Below are 19227 nucleotides of genomic sequence, written 5' to 3' on the forward strand. Positions count from 1 at the left end.
CTTGCAGGGCGCCTCTGTCCACAGGATTTCCCACTTAACACTACTGGAGTGGGTAGCCATTTCCTTCTCCAGGGGATCTTCTCGACCCAGGGATCAAATCTGTCTCCTGTATTGCCAAGCAGATTCTTTACCACTGAGCCACCAGGGAAGCCTGACTGTCCACTGCTAGTACACAAATGCAGAAACTTTTTGCATGTTAATCTAGTATCTTCTGACCTTGTTAAACTCATTAGTTATAAGAGCTTTTTTTTGTTGATTCCTTGGGTTTTTCTAAAAGGACAATCATGTCATCTTTAAACAGAGGCCATTTAATTTCTTCCTTTATAAACTTTTTTTTTTTTTTTTTTTAGGCTGATTGCATTAGAAGGATTGGTTAGGAGAGTTCAGAGTGGACATCATGACTTGTCCCTGACCTTAACATCATTCAGCTGAAAACCATTAAGGAGGATGTTAATTGTGGGGTTTCGGTAGATGCCCTTTATTGGGTTAATTTCTCTTTTATTTCTGATTTTCTTAGTTTTTATCATAAATACTGTCAAAATCTTTTCTGCATCAATTGATACGATCATGTCTTTTTCCCCTTTCTAGTTCAGTTTGGATCTGTGTCAGTCTGTCGTCCGTTATGGACTCTTTTCTCTGTCATCTCTATTCTGCTGCTAGGTATGTCCAGTGGTTTTTGTTTTGGTATACTTTGTGACTGTATTTTTTAGTTTTAAAATTTCCATTTGATTCCTTCTAATGTATTACCTATTTTCCTGCTGAGAACTTTTAAGTTTCCATTCAAGAATGGTCACATTTTTTGAAACACTGTTATAATGCCTGCTTTTATAATTCCAATATTTGTGTCATCTTGGGGCAGTGCCTGTTGTCTTTTTCCTTATGAACTGTTGAGAATTTCCTGATTTTTACACCTTGTGCAATTTTACATTATGAGATTCTGGATTGAGATTAGGGATGAGTCTGGGGCTATATACACAACCTTATGAAATTACTTTCCTGAGCTTCCTTTTCTGTCACTAGCCTGACACATTCCAGCTTCCAGGGCCCACTCCTCTTCTGGTCTTTTGATTAAAATAGGAAGGCTTTGGGTTCTCCTCTCTGCTACACACCTAATGGATACCCCTACTCCCAGGTCCAAGCAGCAAAAAGTGAGAGATGGAAAGCAATGAGGATTCTTCCAACAGTTCTCTGTCCAGAGATAAATGCTGTCCTCTCTGAGAGGTTTAGATGTCTGCTCAACCACCAGTGTCTACACCACAGACATGCCTGAGAGTAACAGACTGGTCCTATTTCAAAATCTTGTTTCCTTCCCAAATCTGGCTGCTACCATCATTACTTTTCAGGATCCTAAGACTGCTGTTCATGCATTCGCTAGGATTTTTAGTCATATTTAGTAGGAGATATAAGGTGTTGTGTGCTTATTCTATAAGAGGAACCAGAACAAACAATGTTTAAGTTATCTCCAATGATCACATCCATATAGGATAAACTCTCAAACCAGAAATTTGAGTATAAAGGGAAGAATACTGACTGGAAGTTTCATACACATCACTTTTCCAATCAAATTTTTGCTTTAATTTTTTATTAAAAAATTTTAACATACAGAAGTTTACAGAATGACCAATGAACATACTATATCTTCCACAAAGATTCAACAACAGCTGACTAAGTTTTTACATATTTATTTAAAAATATGCCACAAACACCATGACTCTTCAAATTTGAAAACTTTGGCATGCGTCTCCTAAGAAGGGTACTGTCCTTCACATTTCAACAACATAATCAACATCATACCTTTAGGAAAATTAAACATACCACATTACCTAAAACTCATTCTATCCTTGTATTTCCCCCACATCCCCCTAAATGTCTTACAGTTGTTTTGATTTTCTGAATCAGATATCATATAAGAATCACACCTTGCATTTGGTTGTATCTCAAGTTTCTTAATCTAGATGACTCCACTGCTTCTTTTGTTATACTGGTTTCTTGAAAAGTCCAGACAAGCTATCTTGTACAATAACTCAAACTCTAGACTTGTCTAATTCTTCACTAGAGAATTGTTGGTTCTTCTACTCCTTGTATTTCTTATAAACAGGAAGAAAAGTCTAGATAAGAGATTTAGTTTCCTTTTTTTTTTTTGCAAGAATACATCACAGGATGATCATGTGTACTTTATACTGCAATTTCATCAGGAGTCACATGTCAGCTTATTCCACTGGTAGAGAAACTCAGTTTAACAGCCAGATTTCTCCATTATAAAGGCATATCTTTCCTCTGTAATTGGTATCTGTGATCTTGACACTGTGTAAACAATGTTTTTCTTTCACATAATAGGGTTTTTCCATCTATTGAATGTGCCTAATTTAATTACATTAAGGGTTGTAAAATGGTGATTTTTTCCAGATCTATCGCTCCATGTACAATGAAGAGATGACATTCTCCAAATAAGTATATAAAGAGCTTTTCTATTTTTCTCTATTTTTTCATTATAGGATCATTTTATTTAGCATGTTATATCCAATTACTGTGCTTATTCTTTTTGATGTTCAAATTGTCTTAAATTTGATCAGCGGGAGCTCACATCCTTCTGACATTATCCCTTTAGAGTTCTTCTTTTGTTTCACAAAAAAAGTACTCGAGGCATATCTTATATTTTCCCTGTTCCAAACATATGGAATCAGCCATTTCTCCAAGGAGCCCTACTTCCTTTTAGTAAGGAACAGCATTTAGAGACAGAAATCTTCATAATGTGTGGATACTGCTATTGGGTAATCAAACGGGTTTTCATCTAGAATATCTTGCAAATGGCTCTGTATGATGTTAAAAACTGAGGTTTAAAAGCTTCATTTTCCTTATGTGCTAAGTTGCTTCAGTCCTGTCTGACTCTTTGCGACCCTATGGACTGGAACCCACCAGGCTCCTCTGTCCATCGGATTCTCCAGGCAAGAACACTGGAGTGGGTTGCAATGCCCTTCTCCAGGAATCTTCCCAACCCAGGGATTGAACCTAGGGAACACCTCTTAGGCCTCCTGCATTGGCAGGCAGGTTCTTTACCACTAGTGCCACCTGGGAAGCCCCATTTTCCTTATGAATATACTTGAATATGTAAGAAAAACCCCCTACCTCACTTCACTTTCTTTGACCATGACACCCAGCTTGAAGGATCTTAGTTCCCTGACCAGGGAAGGAACCTGGGCCCCAGCAGTGAAAGCACCAAGTTCTAAAAAACTTGACCAGCAGGGAATCCCCAAGAAAACACTTTCTAATGAGCTAAGACAAGTCAAACACTGAATGCTTGAGTTTAAAGTTTAGATGTCTCAGAGGGTTCTAGCTAATTTTCATATTAATAGAACAGTTCTTTTGAATGATACTCACTGTGAAAGTAAATATAAAACTGAAGGAAGTAGGCCCAGGGGAAAATGAAATCTTTCTGCAAAACATGGGACATGTTTGGATAACCAGTTTATACCAATAACTAGAATGTTTAATAATAAAATACTCATATATCACTTTACATACAAGAAGCCCTAAAAGATGTGTAACAAAAATAAACAAAAAGGCAATTTTATATGTGAACCCCCCAAATGTAGTTTCACTATCTGGACCATAGCTAGGTTTTAGGATTTAAGTACAGTTACTATAAAAGCAGGTATAATTAGGGACTCATAAGAAAAAAGGAAAACATGGCTAAGTCAATTATTAAGGTTAAAATTGAGGGAACTTACCAAACATAAAATGAAACTGATTAATGCAATTGTGCCTAACCAGTTTACAAAACAAATAGCTTTGGGACTTGGACTCTTGGGGCCTGAAGTTGTAAATTAACCTATAATTATTACAGAAAACCAGAGCTGAAGATCTAGATTCTAGTCTTAATTGTACTCAAAAAGCTCAATTTCTTCATTAGTTAAAATCAAAGGCTGTAACTAAATTAAAATCTCTCCTGGTTTTAATAAGCTACCAGGTATATAATCAGAGTCTGGAAACATATCCCTTTTGCAACACACAAGACAGTATTTGCATGATAGTCTCTCCACTTGCTTCAGTTTACACCAACTTCTCTAAGACTCTGTTCAGTAATGTAGAATCACATCAAATTAAGAAATAATGTAAGGAAAGAAAAGGAAGAGACATCATTGGGCAATTTCAAAACTAAACTCTAAAGTAATAAAACCACATTTTTTAATCATCAAAGAATTTTGAAAAAATATACACCAAAACTCTGTGTGTATATATACACATGAATACATACACACATTTATGTCTATCACTGGTGGCTCAGGCCACAGTAAAGAATCTGCTTGCAAAGCAAGAGACCCAGGTTTGAGCCCTGGATCAGGAAGATCCTCTGGTGAAGGGAATGGCTACCCACTCCAGTATTCTTGCCTGGAGAATTCCATGGACAGAAGAGCCTGGTGAGCTATACAGTCCACAGGTCGCAAAGAGTCAGACATGACTGAGCAACTAACACACATATACATACATGTGTATTTATAAATATAAATTGCTGGTGAGGCAGTTCATGAAAAGTGAGCTTAATTATTTCCATGTGAAAATCTAAAGAATTTCTTATCCTTAGCTTCTCTTTATGAAAGAGAGTATGTCCTATATCTATCTGTCATTTTAGAAAATAAGGCCCCACACTTATTCACATTATTAATAACTCAGTGACTGCCTTAAAAAGAAAATTCATTTTAATGGCAAAACCAATACAATATTGTAAAGTAATTAACCTCTAATTAAAATAAATTTATATTTTTTAAAAAATAAATAAAAAATAAAAGAAAATTCATATTGAAGCTTACTGTTAGAAAGGCAACAAAGTCTAATGAAAGAAATAAAACTTCTATTCCATTGTTTCATTTCTTAAAAGTTAGGTCTTTTACAATTTTCTGTGAATTTAAAATTTTTATGTTTTTAGAAACCTTAAATTTACTGGTTCTTATAAAATTTGACAAGTCAGTGCTCTTAATATTCGTTGGTCAATTTTACCATTACTTAGTGATAACCTGCATATTTTCTCTAAGAGAAGTAATAGAAAGACTTGATCTATCAGAAGTCTGTGCCTTATTTATTATTCTCCTGATTATTCTCCAATGAGAACCCTTAAATTATTTCAGAGATGAATTAAACCTCATAGGGCTTATCTCCTCTAAGAAATCTCTGATCCCATATTCTTTCCATTTATAGAGTTTTTCTTTATTGTGAACTTTTTTGTGTCTACAAAGGTTTGATCTGTAACTGTAGGCTTTCCCACATTCCATACATTTATAGAGTTTCTCTCCAGTATGGATTCTCTCATGTTCAGTTAGGAATGAATACTGGCTGAAAGCTTTTCCACACTGATTACACTGATATGGTTTCTCTCCAGTATGGATTCTCTGATGCCTATAAAGGTTAGATTTGCAACCAAAGGCTTTCCCACATTCTCCACACGTGTAAAGTTTTTCTCCGGTATGAATTTTCCGATGGTCATTAAAGGATGAATACTGGTTGAAGGCTTTCCCACATTCATTACACTGATATGGTTTTTGTCCAGTATGAATCCGCTGATGTTCAATAAAGGTTGAGATGCGAGTGAAATTTCTCCCACATTCCAAGCATTTACACAGTTGTTCTCCAGTATGAAGCCTCTGATGTTCAGCCAGGGATGTAAACTGGCTGTAACTTTTCCCACATTCACTACATTTATAGGGTTTCTCACCTGTATGGATTTGTTGGTGTCTATGAAGCTTTGCTCTACAATTGAAGGCCTTCTCACATTCTCCACACTTATAGAGTTTTTCTCCAGTATGAATTCTCTGATGTACAGTGAGGGTTGAACACTGGCTAAAAGCTTTACCACAGTCCTTACACTGATAGGGTTTCTCTCCAGTATGCACTCTCAAATGTTTGATAAGGGTTGAACTGCTACTAAATGCTTTCTCACATTGATTACATTTGTAAGGTTTCTCTCCAGTATGAATTCTCTGATGGGCAAGAAGTGATGATCTGTGGCTGAAGGTTTTCCCACACTCATTACATTTGTAAGGTTTTTCACCAGTAAGAATTCTCTGGTGTTCAATAAGATGAAGACTCTGATTGAAGCTTTTTTTGCATTCATTGTAAATATGAGGTTTTTCTCCTGGGTAAATCTGGAAACATCTCATTAGATCAAAATTCTGTTTAAAATCTCTCCCAAAAGTATAATATATACTGGGTACTCTTTCTGTAGGAACATTTTGTTGTCTAATAAGAACTGTATTTATAAATAAGCCTTTCCCTAATTCAAGACTTGTCTGGTCTCCAGCTCCACTGATGGTTTTCTTCTGTGAGGCTACCATTTGCCGGAGAGTTTTTTTCTGTTGCTCTTGTTGTGTCCTGCCCTCAAATTCCAAAGCTTCTCCACACTTGATGTCCAACTTAATGGAGTTTTTCATTATTATTCCTTGAGATGTTTCTCCTGTAGAAATGTCCTGTTTGCGAGGCAATGCTTCTATTTCAGGCCATGTCTTGAAACCTGGAATAAATCAGAATAGTGGCTCCTCTGCTGGAAGAGAGTTTGATACCATATAATTTCAAATATGGACTTGAATCTAGAGAAAAAGAGGGTAGAATGGAAGGAGAAGTAAACAGGAGTCGTGTAGACAAATTAACAGTGACAATGAAGATATTGCCATCTGAGAGAAGTAAAGGCAGGGATCTTTTGAGACTAACAGGAGTCTATACGAGATGTGAGGTTCTCAACTATGCCCAAGTCCCAGGCTCAGATCTGACTCTAAAGTGAAAAGATTTCGCTTGAGCTGATTCTAAGAAACTCTGAGTTAAAACCTGGCTTACTTTTATCAATCCATGATTGAAAATAGATTAAAGTTATTTCACTAATTAGGTGACTGTATGAGGAAATGGCAACCCACTCCAGTGTTCTTGCCTGGAGAATCCCAGGGACAGGGGAGCCTGGTGGGCTGCCATCTATGGGGTCACACAGAGTCGGACACGACTGAAGTGACTTAGCAGCAGCAGCAGCAGCAGCAGCAGCAGGTGTTTAAATAAATTATACAACTTAAATAAAATATAGATTATCTATGATAATAAAATTTATCTGGTTTTAGTAATAAAAATATTTTATTGAAATTAAGTAAGAATAAGAAATATAGGCTATAAATCTGTATAAGAATATACATCTTTCTTAATGGTATCCATGGGAAACCTAGCAGTTTAGATTTTCAAGGATCAACCAGGTACCTTCTTTCTTTTTACTCTTTCTCACAATATGATCTTCCCTGTCCATCTAGAAACTTACCCTACTACTTTAATCTTATTTCTTTACAAAAACTCAATTACTTAAGCCTAAATAATCCACCCCTTTCTTCAAATTTCAAAACATATTTTCAAAACATTCAATCACTTAACTTACATATATAAAGTTTGTGAAAATAATTCAAAGTTATTTGTTCAAGGAGAGCAGTAACTATGTCTTATGATGATTTGTTAATTCTTTATTGTGTACAAGCTAAGTACACAACTAGAATGTCTTAGATAAAAAAAATAAAGAATGAATGAGCAGAGTGACCAAGTTGGAAAAATTATTATGAAGGGCAAGTAACCTTGAAAATGAAGAGAGACCTCTCCTCTCTTACTGGACTCCTGAGACTCAGTCATTTATTGAACAAATACTGAATAATTAGCAATGATAATAGGAAAAAAATAAATGGCCAAACAGTAATAGTTCATTTCTCCATGATCTGAGAAGACTCAACTGCATAATTCAGAATTGAGGTTCAGAAAATGAGGATACAAATATCAATAATATCGGTAAGGAATGGAAGATAGACAATAGAAGTGGGTTGGATTTCAATAGAAAAAGAAAAGAGGAACCTGTGAGTCAAAAAGAAGGCCTGTTAAAGTCATCTGCAGAGAAAGTAAACCTGTTTGGGGACGCTTACTGACTAAAGACAATACGGCCTTGACGTACTCCTTTTCCTATCTGGAACCAGTCTGTTGTTCCATGTCCAATTCTAACTGTTGCTTCCTGACCTGCATACAGATTTCTCAAGAGGCAGGTCAGGTGGTCTGGGATTCCCATCTCTTTCAGAATTTTCCACAGTTTATTGTGATCCACACAGTCAAAGTCTCTGGCATAGTCAATAAAGCAGAAATAGATGTTTTTCTGGAACTCTCTTGCTTTTTCCATGATCCAGCGGATGCTGGAATTTGATCCCTGGTTCCTCCGCCTTTTCTAAAACCAGTTTGAACATCTGGAAGTTCACAGTTCACGTATTGCTGAAGCCTGGCTTGGAGAATTTTGAGCATTACTTTACTAGCGTGTGAGATGACTGCACTTGTGCGGTAGTTTGAGCATTCTTTGGCATTGCCTTTCTTTGCGATTGCAATGAAAACTGACCTTTTCCAGTCTTTTGGCCACTGCTGAGTTTTCCAAATTTGCTGGTATATTGAGTGCAGCACTTTCACAGCATCATCTTTCAGGATTTGAAAGAGCTCAACTGGAATTCCATCACCTCCACTAGCTTTGTTCGCAGTGATGCTTTCCAAGGCCCACTTGACTTCGCATTGCAGGATGTCTGGCTCTAGGTGAGTGATCACACCCTTGTGATTATCTGGGTCGTGAAGATCTTTTTTGTACAGTTTTTCTGTGTATTCTTGCCACCTCTTCTTAATATCTTCTGCTTCTGTTAGGTCCATATCATTTCTGTCCTTTATTGTGCCCATCTTTGCATGAAATGTTCCCTTGATATCTGTGATTTTCTTGAAGAGATCTCTAGTCTTTCCCATTCTGTTGTTTGCCTCTATTTCTTTGCATTGATCGCTGAGGAAGGTTTTCTTATCTCTTCTTGCTATTCTTTGGAACTCTCCATGCAGATGCTTATATCTTTCCTTTTCTCCTTTGCTTCTGGCTTCTCTTCTTTTCACAGCTATTTGTAAGGCCTCCTCAGAGAGCCATTTTGTTTTTTTGCATTTCTTTTCTATGGGGATGGTCTTGATCCCTGTCTCCTGTACAATTTCATGAACCTATGTCCATAATTCATCAGGGACCTATCTATCAGATAGGAGTACGTCAAGGCTGTATATTGTCACCCTGCTTATTTAACTTATATGCAGAGTACATCATGAGAAATGCTGGGCTGGAAGAAACACAAGCTGCAATCAAGATTGCTGGGAGAAACATCAATAACCTCAGATATGCATATGACGCCAACCTTATGGCAGAAAGTGAAGAGGAACTAAAAAGCCTCTTGATGAAAGTGAAAGAGGAGAGTGAAAAAGTTGGCTTAAAGCTCAACATTCAGAAAACGAAGATCATGGCATCTGGTCCATCACTTCATGGGAAACAGATGGGGAAACAGTGGAAACAGTGTCAGACTTTATTTTTGGGGGCTCCAAAATCACTGCAGATGGTGACTGCAGCCATGAAATTAAAAGACACGTACTCCTTGGAAGAAAAGTTATGACCAACCTAGACAGTATATTCAAAAGCAGAGACATTACTTTGCCAACAAAGGTCCGTCTAGTCAAGGCTATGGTTTTTCCAGTGGTCATGTATGGATGTGAGAGTTGGACTGTGAAGAAGGCTGAGTGCCGAAGAATTGATGCTTTTGAACTGTGGTGTTGGAGAAGACTCTTGAGAGTCCCTTGGACTGCAAGGAGATCCAACCAGTCCATCCTAAAGGAGATCAGTCCTGGGTGTTCATTGGAAGGACTGATGCTAAAGCTGAAACTCCAGTACTTTGGCCACCTCATGTGAAGAGTTGACTCATTGGCAAAGACTCTGATGCTGGGAGGGATTGGGGGCAGGAGGAGAAGGGGACGACAGAGGATAAGATGGCTGGATGGCATCACTGACTCGATGGACATGACTCTGAGTAAACTCTGGGAGCTGGTGATGGACAGGGAGGTTTGGCATGCTGCGATTCATGCGGTCGCAAAGAGTCAGACATGACAGAGCGACTGAACTGAACTGACTGATTGACTAAAGAAGGGAATTTGAGTTGGAACTAGTTAAAATTTAGGTTAAGCACAGTAAGGCCAAATATACAGTTACTAAATAACCAGCAGAAGAATTTACTAACAGAAGGTGCTATAAATTCTTAGACAGATCATAACAAGGCAAAAATGTTTATATTTGGTAAAATGGGCAGCTTGGATCAGAGGAAGGACAGAATGGAATCTGAAAAATAATGTAGCTGCAGTGGTCTGGCTGAACTGAATAACTTGAGCCTCATCAGCACTGAGTTAATCAGAGAGGTAATTAATTCAATTAAAACAGAATTTTAAAAAAATTTTAAATATTACTAAATCTAATATATCAAATGCTTGAGGAACAGAATTCAAAGATCTGGCCTCTCCCTTAAATATGCACAATCTTATTAGAAAAAGAATTAAACATAACTACAATTCATTGTGATAGATACAATAATCAATGTACTCCAACTATGTAGAAAGTGTTGTATGAACTAAATGATGGAAAAATTAATGCTGACTGGAAGTAGGAGGGCTTCCCAGGTGGTGCAGTGGTAAAGACTCTGCCTGCCAATGCAGGAGACGCAAAAGACATGGGTTCAATCCCTGGGATGTGAAGATGCCCTGGAATATGAAATGGCAACCCACTCTAGTATTCTCGCCTGGAAAATTCCATGGACAGAGGAGCCTTGCAGGCTAGTCCATAGTGTCGCAAAGAGTCAGAGATGACTTAGCAAGAAAACAACTGAGGAAAGTTAAGAAAAATCTACAGATAAGAGTGGCATATCAGGCGGACAAATGGATCTTGAAAGATAAATAGTTTACCAATGGACAAGGTAGAAGAGGTGATTCAAGCTGAAGGAGAAACACACAAATGATAGTGAATATGCAGATGTAGTCAGAACACTGAGCTGAAGAGGAAGTGGCCACTGATGAGACCATAAAGGAATATGAAGACAGGCTAAGATGTAAGTCTAATGTCATATTAAGGAATCTTTCTTTACTCCATGGATAATGGAGAAACAATGAAGTCTCTTAAAGTACAGGACAAATACCTGAATTTCAAAAAGATCACTGTGTTCATGGCATGGAAAATGAGTGAGAAAAAAGGCTCAGAGAAGGTAGGCAACTTTCCTATAGCGCATGTAAGCAGTGGTAAGGGTCACGCAAAATTCGGAATGTCTAAATTCAAACCATGATCCTTAATGCTATACTGCACTAGCTGGTGGTGGTGGTACTGTGTAATCAGTCACATTCGACTCTCTGTGACTCCGTGCACTGCAGCCCACCAGGAACAACATGCTTGCTGACCCCTGGACTGGAAAGGCTACAGTGGTAATGTTAACAACAGTTGATAGAATATATAATAGTGGGACATGACAATCTAGTCACCAAGAAAATAAGAAATCAGAGACAAAGGAATGTTAATAATACTTCGAAATATGTGGATGGTAAAAAAGAAATGAAAGAATTTTTTTAAAAAATTCCAAACATGGCAGAAGGTGTAGCGTTAAAACATCTGTCAGACATGAATGAACATGTGTAAATGCAGACGGAAAAATAACATGAAGATCAAGAGGTGATAGAAGGAAGTGAGTGAGGCTGCAAAACAAAAGGTGGTGGGGAGGGAAAGAGAATGCAGGGAGTGGTATGAGAAGGAAAATGTCAAGACAAGGACCTTCTTGATGAAAGAAAACCATTACAACCAAGGAGCCTTGTCAGGTGGTTCTGAGCATTTCAATAGCGCTCAGAATTTCCAGGAGAGTTTTTGAACACTCCTCACAACCTGCTTATGTATAAAGACACGTGTGCCCATCCCCCAGTCACTTACTCACCAAGGCAGGTATCTTGAGGGATTTCTCTCTCCACCATACAGGGATCTTCTCCTTGTTGCAACTGGCAGATCAGCTTTGGCATTGAAAATGGAATCCCTGCTCATCAGGAAGGAAATGGAGTTTGAACAAATGGCATGAAAAGCAAGCCCCAAACTCAAACCAGAACCTACAGGGAAGATAACACAAGTATAGAGAGGCAAAGTCGGCAGCAAAAGCACTCTTGAGAGGACTGAGGCCTTCACAGGGATGGAGCAGGAGGTGGGTCTTGGTTCAGAAACAATATGGGACCCTGTCTATGAATGCCATGATGATGGGAGTCCTATGCACTTTTCAGAATCTAAACTGGGTTCCAATCATTGGAGTAGGAGGGAACTATTAAGGAGGTGGGGTGGGAGGAAGGCAGAGGACAAAGAGCAGCAGGAAGGGCATCAAAACAGACAGGTACACTTTTAATTCTACAGAGATTTGTCCTTTCCCAGGGCAGAGGACAGAAACCTGCAGACTCTGAACCTCCAAGGGCGCTCTCAAGTCTCCCACAGCAGACTCTCCACGACAGGCAAGCCTCCTTACCCAGCGAGACCAGGGTGCTGTAGTTCTCCAGCATCACCTCCCGGTACAAGGTTCTCTGGGCAGCATCCAGGTGCAACCACTCGTCCCGGCTGAAGAGCACAGCGATATCCCTAAACGTCACTGACTCCTGCAACGGCAAACCCGTTCCTGTTTACCCAGGAACATGTCCCCTGAAAGACTTGGTAAGAAGACAGTAGGATGTGTAGCAGCTATTCTGAAAATGTCTCAGGATTCTAAATATTTCAAAGCAACTATTTATGTTACTTTTGGAACCACCCATCAACTGACAAACAAATATTTATCGAGTACCCACTTGGAGCAAAGACACATGGCATGTTTGTGAGGGTATGGGAAAAAAGGGCAAATTTCCTGCCGAGAAGGAATTTATATTGTCAGAGTCCATTTATCTCCTCCTTCCAATTCAAAATCCAAATCAGTCCAAAAGACTGTTCTATACATCTGTGTCTCTTTTGCTGTCTCGCATATAGGGTTATCGATGTTGATGTATGGCAAAACCAATACGGTATTGTAAAGTAAAATAAAGTAAAAAAAAAAAATTAAATAAAATACAAAATCCAAATTAAATGAAAAGAAAAAATCAGAGTATGTTTAGAGCAGTGCTGGAAAACTAGGAGAAATATCACTAGTAGAACAGAAAAAAAAGGAGTTTCTGAGACATAAAGCAAATAATAAAAAAATAATATTGCTTAATGTCTATTGATGGGCTTCCCTGGTGGCTCAGATGGTAAAGAATCAGCCTGCAGTGCAGAAGACCAGGGTTGGATCCCTGGTCAGAAATCCCCGGGAGAAGACAATAGCTACCCACTCCAGTATTCTTGCCTGGAGAATTCCATGGGAGGGGCCTGGTGGGCTATAGTCCATGGGGTCACAAAGATGTTAGAAACTATGATAGAATAGACTATAGATAGACTATGATAGTAGCCAATTTAAGTTTCATAGATATTCTATTAGGAAGACACTATAAATAATTTTGCAGATAAAGAAACAGTCCAGAAAGGTTACAAAATCTTTCCTAGCTAATACTGTTCAAGTGGTGGAGCTCCTAAGTGAATTCAGGTAGACAGATCTCTAAGCTATATTGTCAGACGGGTTCCGTTGACTAGAGAAAATCAGAAGAACTAAAGTACTGCACAGGTGCAAAAGGGAAATGCTGAGAAGGTAAGACTTCCCAAGAGAATCCCAGTAAGAAGGCAGATGCCTTTTTTTGTTGTTGTTTAATTAAAGGGCTGAAGGGAGTGACAAACAGTACAAGGCTTAGTGGGCATTATTAGAATCTATCAAAAGGTCAAAGGTACATCACTATGATTTTGCATTTCTACTTCTAGGATCCTACTACAAGGAATAATCACACAACTGGGTAGGGATATCGGCTCACGGATGTTCACTAAAACATTACTTGTAAGTTAATGGTTACGGTAGGTTTAATAATAAACCTGTAAACATTGTACATATGACAAATGGGACTTTGAGGATCTGCTGAAGGATTGTGAGCATGGGGAGAGATTATTCTGGATTATTATAAGGGGGATCTGGTGTAATCTTAACAGTCCTTCTAAGAAGAACACAAAAGGAGTTAGAAGAGAAGGCTATGTAATGATGGAAGCAGAGACTGAAATGATATGCTTTAAAGATGCTTGAAAAGGCCACACAGACCAAGGAAGATAGGGGGCCACTAGAAGATGAAAACAAGACCAGGAAACAAAATCCCCACCCCTTGCCCTAGAGCCAAAGCAGAAAGAAGCAGCCCTGCTGAGAACTTGACCTTGAGTCAGTGAAACTGATTTCACACTTCTGACCTCCACAACTATAGGAGAATAAATTTATGTTGTTTTAGCCACTGAATTTGTTATAATTTGTTATAGAAACAATGAAAACTAATACAATGGTGAAATTTTCAAGACAACCTATATTATCTATCAATAAAGGAATAGATAAGCAATTTATACTGCATTTAGCCCATGAAATGTTATAAAGCCATTAAACAGAATGAGGTAGGGTTGTATGCCTGACATTGGAATTTGACTGTGATATATTATCAATTCATATGAAAAAGCAAGCTCCCAGGCAATATGTGTTGAAAAATTCTTTATCTGTATATGCATAGGTGCACACAAAAATATCTGGAAGAAAACAACAAGCTGTCCCAGATTATTATTTGATATTTTAGAGAGGGACAGAATGGCACTCTACCACTTATATCCTTCATTAGGCTTACATTTTTTACAGGGTGTATGTTTGTTTTGACATTTTTTAAGATTCCACTTTAATTTACATATTCATTTTTTAGCTTTGCATTTTTGGTGGCTGCTGAGAATCATAATATACATTCTTAGTTCTTCACAGCATATTTAGAGCTAATATATGATTTCACAAAGAAGGTAAAAACCTTGCACACATATGGTTCTTGTTCATGTTGTAGTTGTTACAAAGTTATTACAAAGACATTCCCAGATCATAAAGTTGACAGGACTCATCAGGTCACTCTGAGACTGCCCATGGAAGGCAAGCAGTACAATTTTAATGTACTGCTTGTACAATTTGACTCTTTTGCAACCACATGGCTCCTCTATCCTCCTGTCAGGCTCCTCTGTCCATGGAATTTCCCAGGCAAGAATACTGAAGAGGGTTGCCATTTCCTTCTTCAGGGAATATTCCTGACCCAGGGATCAAACCTGCATCTCCTGCACTGGCAGATGGATTCTTTACCACTGAGCCACCTGGAAGCCCAAAGGGTACACTGCAGCCAAATAAAAACTGTGTAGGAAAGTACTGGAAGCCAGAGATGCTTCATGAGTTTCCTTATTTGCATGCACAGACCATGCTGTGTTGTTGAATCTATTAATAGATGAGAATTCTTGGTTTGGGGGAGCGCAAAGGAGAAATGCTCAGCAGGGGCTTTTTATGCATCAAGCATGGCTTGACATACCATATAAGCCAGTTGCAAATCAAGTGAAGATGACCCTGAGGGTGGTCAGTAGCATTCAAACAGTACATCCAGGGTTTCCCTGGTTGCTCAGTGGTAAAGAATCTGCCTGCCAATGCAGGAGACACAGGTTCAGTCCCTGAGCCAGGAAGCTCCCACATGCCTAAGAGCAGCTAAGCTTGTGCAAAACTATTGAACCTGTGCTCTGGAACCTGGGAGCTGCAATTACCGAGCCCACATGCTGTAACTACCCAAGCCCTCATGCCCTAGAGCCTGGGCTGTGCAGCGAAGGAAGCCATCACAGTGAGAAGTCCACGCACTGCAAGCAGAGAGTAGCCCCAACACTCCGCAACTAGAGAAGAGTCCATGCAGCAACAAAGACCCAGTACAGTCAAAGGAAGAAAGAAAACTAGAAACAGATCAAGTAAGAGCACATCCATTGCCCTTATCTTGGCCAGGAATCAAAAAACAGCCATTCAGCCATCCCTGGAGACAAAGCTTTTCCAGTCCAGACCTTAATGAGTTGCATATTCACAGTTGGCATATACATTACATCCACTTACATGATAAACTCCGTAACACAAGATTATATTTTTGCTTTAAACAAGCATATGCATACCACAGAAACTGAGAGGAAAAATTAGTTATATATTTCTATAATACATATCTTTATCCAGACAGTCACCACTTTTAATACTCTTTATTTCCTTCTTAAGATTACATCTGGCATTATTTCCTTTTAACTTGAAGAACTTCCTTTAGCATGTCTTATACTGCAGAACTACTGATGATGAATTAGCTTTGTTTTCTTTTATCTGAAAATGCCTTTATTTTACCTTCATTTTTGAAGAATATTTTCACTGTTTACAGAATTTGGAGTTGACAGTGTTTTTCTTTCAGCATATAAAAAGGTCATTATTATTTTCTAGCCTTTGTCGTCTCTAATGAGGAGCCAATGGACATTCAGATATTGATTCTATGTATATAACATGGTTTTTTCCCCTGTCTGCTTTAAAATCTTTGTTTTTTGGTTACTTGTCTATAACTTCTCTGCCTGATACTATTGACACCATCTACAAACGGATGTTCAGTGCTTAAAAGGTGGCTAGTTTGAATTGTGAAGTGCTATTTATATAATACACACGAGACTATTTACTAAATATATATATATACACACATACATATATATATATGATACCTCAATAATTTAATACTCATAACATGTGGAAATGTGAGATGTATGGATATGAGAGCTGGACCATAAAGAAAGCTGAGTGCCAGAGAGTTGATGCTTTCAAACTGTGGTGCTAGGGAAGACTTTTGAGAGTCCCTTGGACAGCAAGGAGATCCAATCATTCAATCCTAAGGAAATCAACCAAGAATATTCATCGGAAGGACTGATGCTGAAGCTGAAGCTCCAATACTTTGGCCACCTGATTTGAAGAGCCAACTCACTGGAAAAGACCCTGATGCTGGGAAAGACTGAAGGCAGGAGGAGAAGGGGATGGCAGAGGATGAGATGGTTGGATGCAATCACTGACTCAATGGACAAGAGTTTGGGCAAACTCCAGGAGATAGTGAAGGACAGGAAAGGCTGGTGTGCTGCAGTCTATGGGATTGCAAAGAGTCAGACACAACTGAGCAACAACAACACGTGTTGAAATAAGAAGATTTGGGTATACTGGGTCAAGTAAAATATTTATTAAAATTAATCTGCTTCTGTTTATTTTTTACTGTTACTAGAAAGTTTACTTTTAAAATTGAAGTACAGTTGATTTACAGTGTTGTGCCAATCTGTGATGTACAGGAAAGTGACTGAGTTCTACACACATAGACATTCTTTTTTAATACTCTTTTCCACTATGGTTTATTATAGGATGTGGAATATAGTTCCCTGTGCTATACAGTAGGACCTTGTTGTTTATCCATCCTATATATAACAGTTTACATCTGCTAATTCCAAACTCCCAGTCCTTCCCTCCCACATCCTCCTCTGCTTTGGCAACCACAAGTCTGTTCTCTGCGAGTCTGTTTCTGTTTTGTGTATAGGTTCATTTGTGCTCTGTTTTAGGTTTCACATCAAAGTGATATCGTATGACATGTGTCTTTCTCTTTTTGACTTACTTTACTTAGTATGTTAATCTCTAGCCACATCCACGATGCTGCAAGGGGCATTATCACCTTCCTTTTATGGCTGAGTAACATCCCACTGTGTGCACATATACACACACAGACACACACCTCAGCTTCTTTAACCGCTCAGCTGTCAATGGACGTTTAGGTTATTTCCAGTCTTGGCTATTGTGAACAGGGCTGCCATGAACATAGGGGTGCACGTATCTCCTTAAATTATAATTTTGTCTGGGCATATGCCCAGGAGTGGGACTGCTGGATCAGACAGTAATTCTATTTTTAGTTTTCTGAGGAACCTCTACACTGTTTTCCACAGTGGCTGCATCAACTTTCTCCACACTCTCTCCATCACCTGTAGACCTTTTCTGCCACGTTAGTTTTTAATTGAAGGATGACCACCTTACAGAATTTTGTTGTTTTCTGTCCAACATCAACAAGAATCATCCATGTTCCCTCCCTCCCAAACCTCCCTCCCCATCCCACCCATCTAGATTGTCACAGAGCCCGTTTAAGTTCCCTGAGTCATACAGCAAATTCCCGCTTGCTATGTATTTTACATAGGGTCTTGTGAGTTTCCATGTTACTCTCTCCATACATCTCACTCTCTCCCCGCTCCCCTGCCCCAGTGTCCACAGATCTGTTCTCCATGTCTGTTTCTCCACAGTTACCCTGCAAGTAAATTCATCAGTACCATCTTTCTAGATTCCGTATATATGTGTCAGTGTACAATATTTACATTTCTCTTTCTGGCTTACTTCACTCTGTATAATAGGCTCCAGGTTCATCCACCTCACTAAAACTGACTCAAATGTGTTCCTTTATTATGGCTGAATAATATTCCATTGTGTCTATGTAACAAAGCTTCTTCATCCATTCATATGTCAATGGAAATCTAGGTTGCTTCCATGTTCTAGCTATTGTAAACAGTGCTACAGTGAACACTGGGGTTCATGGGTCTTTTTCAATTCTGGTTTCCTCAGGGTATATGCCTAAGTGGGATTGCTGGGTCATATGGTGATTTTATTCCTAGTTTTTTAATGTACCTCCATACCATCTTCCATAATGGCTGCATCAATTTACATTCCTACCAGCAATGCAAGAGGGTTCCCTTTTCTCCACACCCTCTCCAGCATTTATTGCTTGTAGACTTTTTGATGGCAGCCATTCTGACTAGAATTGATGCTTTTGAACTGTGGTGTTGGAGAAGACTCTTGAGAGTCCCTTGGACTGCAAGGAGATCCAACCAGTTCATCCTAAAGGAGATCAGTCCTGGGTGTTCATTGGAAGGACTGATGTTGAAGCTGAAACTCCAATACTTTGGCCACCTGATGCAAAGAGCTGACTCATTTGAAAAGACCCTGATGCTGGGAAAGATTAAGGGCAGGAGGAGAAGGGGACGACAGAGGATGAGATGGTTGGATGGCATCACCGACTCGATGGACATGGGTTGGGTGGACTCTGGGAGTTGGTGATGGACAGGGAGGCCTGGCGTGCTGCGGTTCATGAGGCAGCAAAGAGCTGGACACGGCTGAGCGACTGAACTGAACTGATTCTGACCAGCATGAGATGGTACCTCATTGTGGTTTTGATTTGCATCACTCTGATAATGAGTGATGTTGAGCATCTTTTCATGTGTTTGTTAGCTAACTGTATGTCTTCTTTGGAGAAATGTGTTTAGATTTTTTCCCACTTTTTGATTGGGTTGTTTTTTTGGTTTTGAGTTGTATGAGCTGCTTGTATATTTTGGAAATTAATTCTTTGTCAGTTGTCTCCTTCGCTAATATT

General features: G+C 38.9%; 1 protein-coding gene across 1 annotated transcript in view; it reads right to left on the reverse strand.

The window, feature by feature from the left end:
- Positions 1-5114: 5114 nt before the first annotated feature.
- Positions 5115-19227, reverse strand: part of ZNF354C (zinc finger protein 354C) — a 40457-nt gene continuing 26344 nt past the window's right edge. The window contains exons 3-5 of the mRNA XM_052642600.1: positions 12366-12492; positions 11796-11891; positions 5115-6502 (exon numbers count right to left, since the gene is read on the reverse strand). Coding sequence (XP_052498560.1) covers positions 5115-6502; positions 11796-11891; positions 12366-12492 — 1611 coding nt within the window. The remainder of the gene's footprint in view (positions 6503-11795; positions 11892-12365; positions 12493-19227) is intronic.

The sequence above is a fragment of the Budorcas taxicolor genome, chromosome 7 (assembly GCF_023091745.1).
Source record: "Budorcas taxicolor isolate Tak-1 chromosome 7, Takin1.1, whole genome shotgun sequence".
In the NCBI taxonomy this organism is placed as follows: domain Eukaryota; kingdom Metazoa; phylum Chordata; class Mammalia; order Artiodactyla; family Bovidae; genus Budorcas; species Budorcas taxicolor.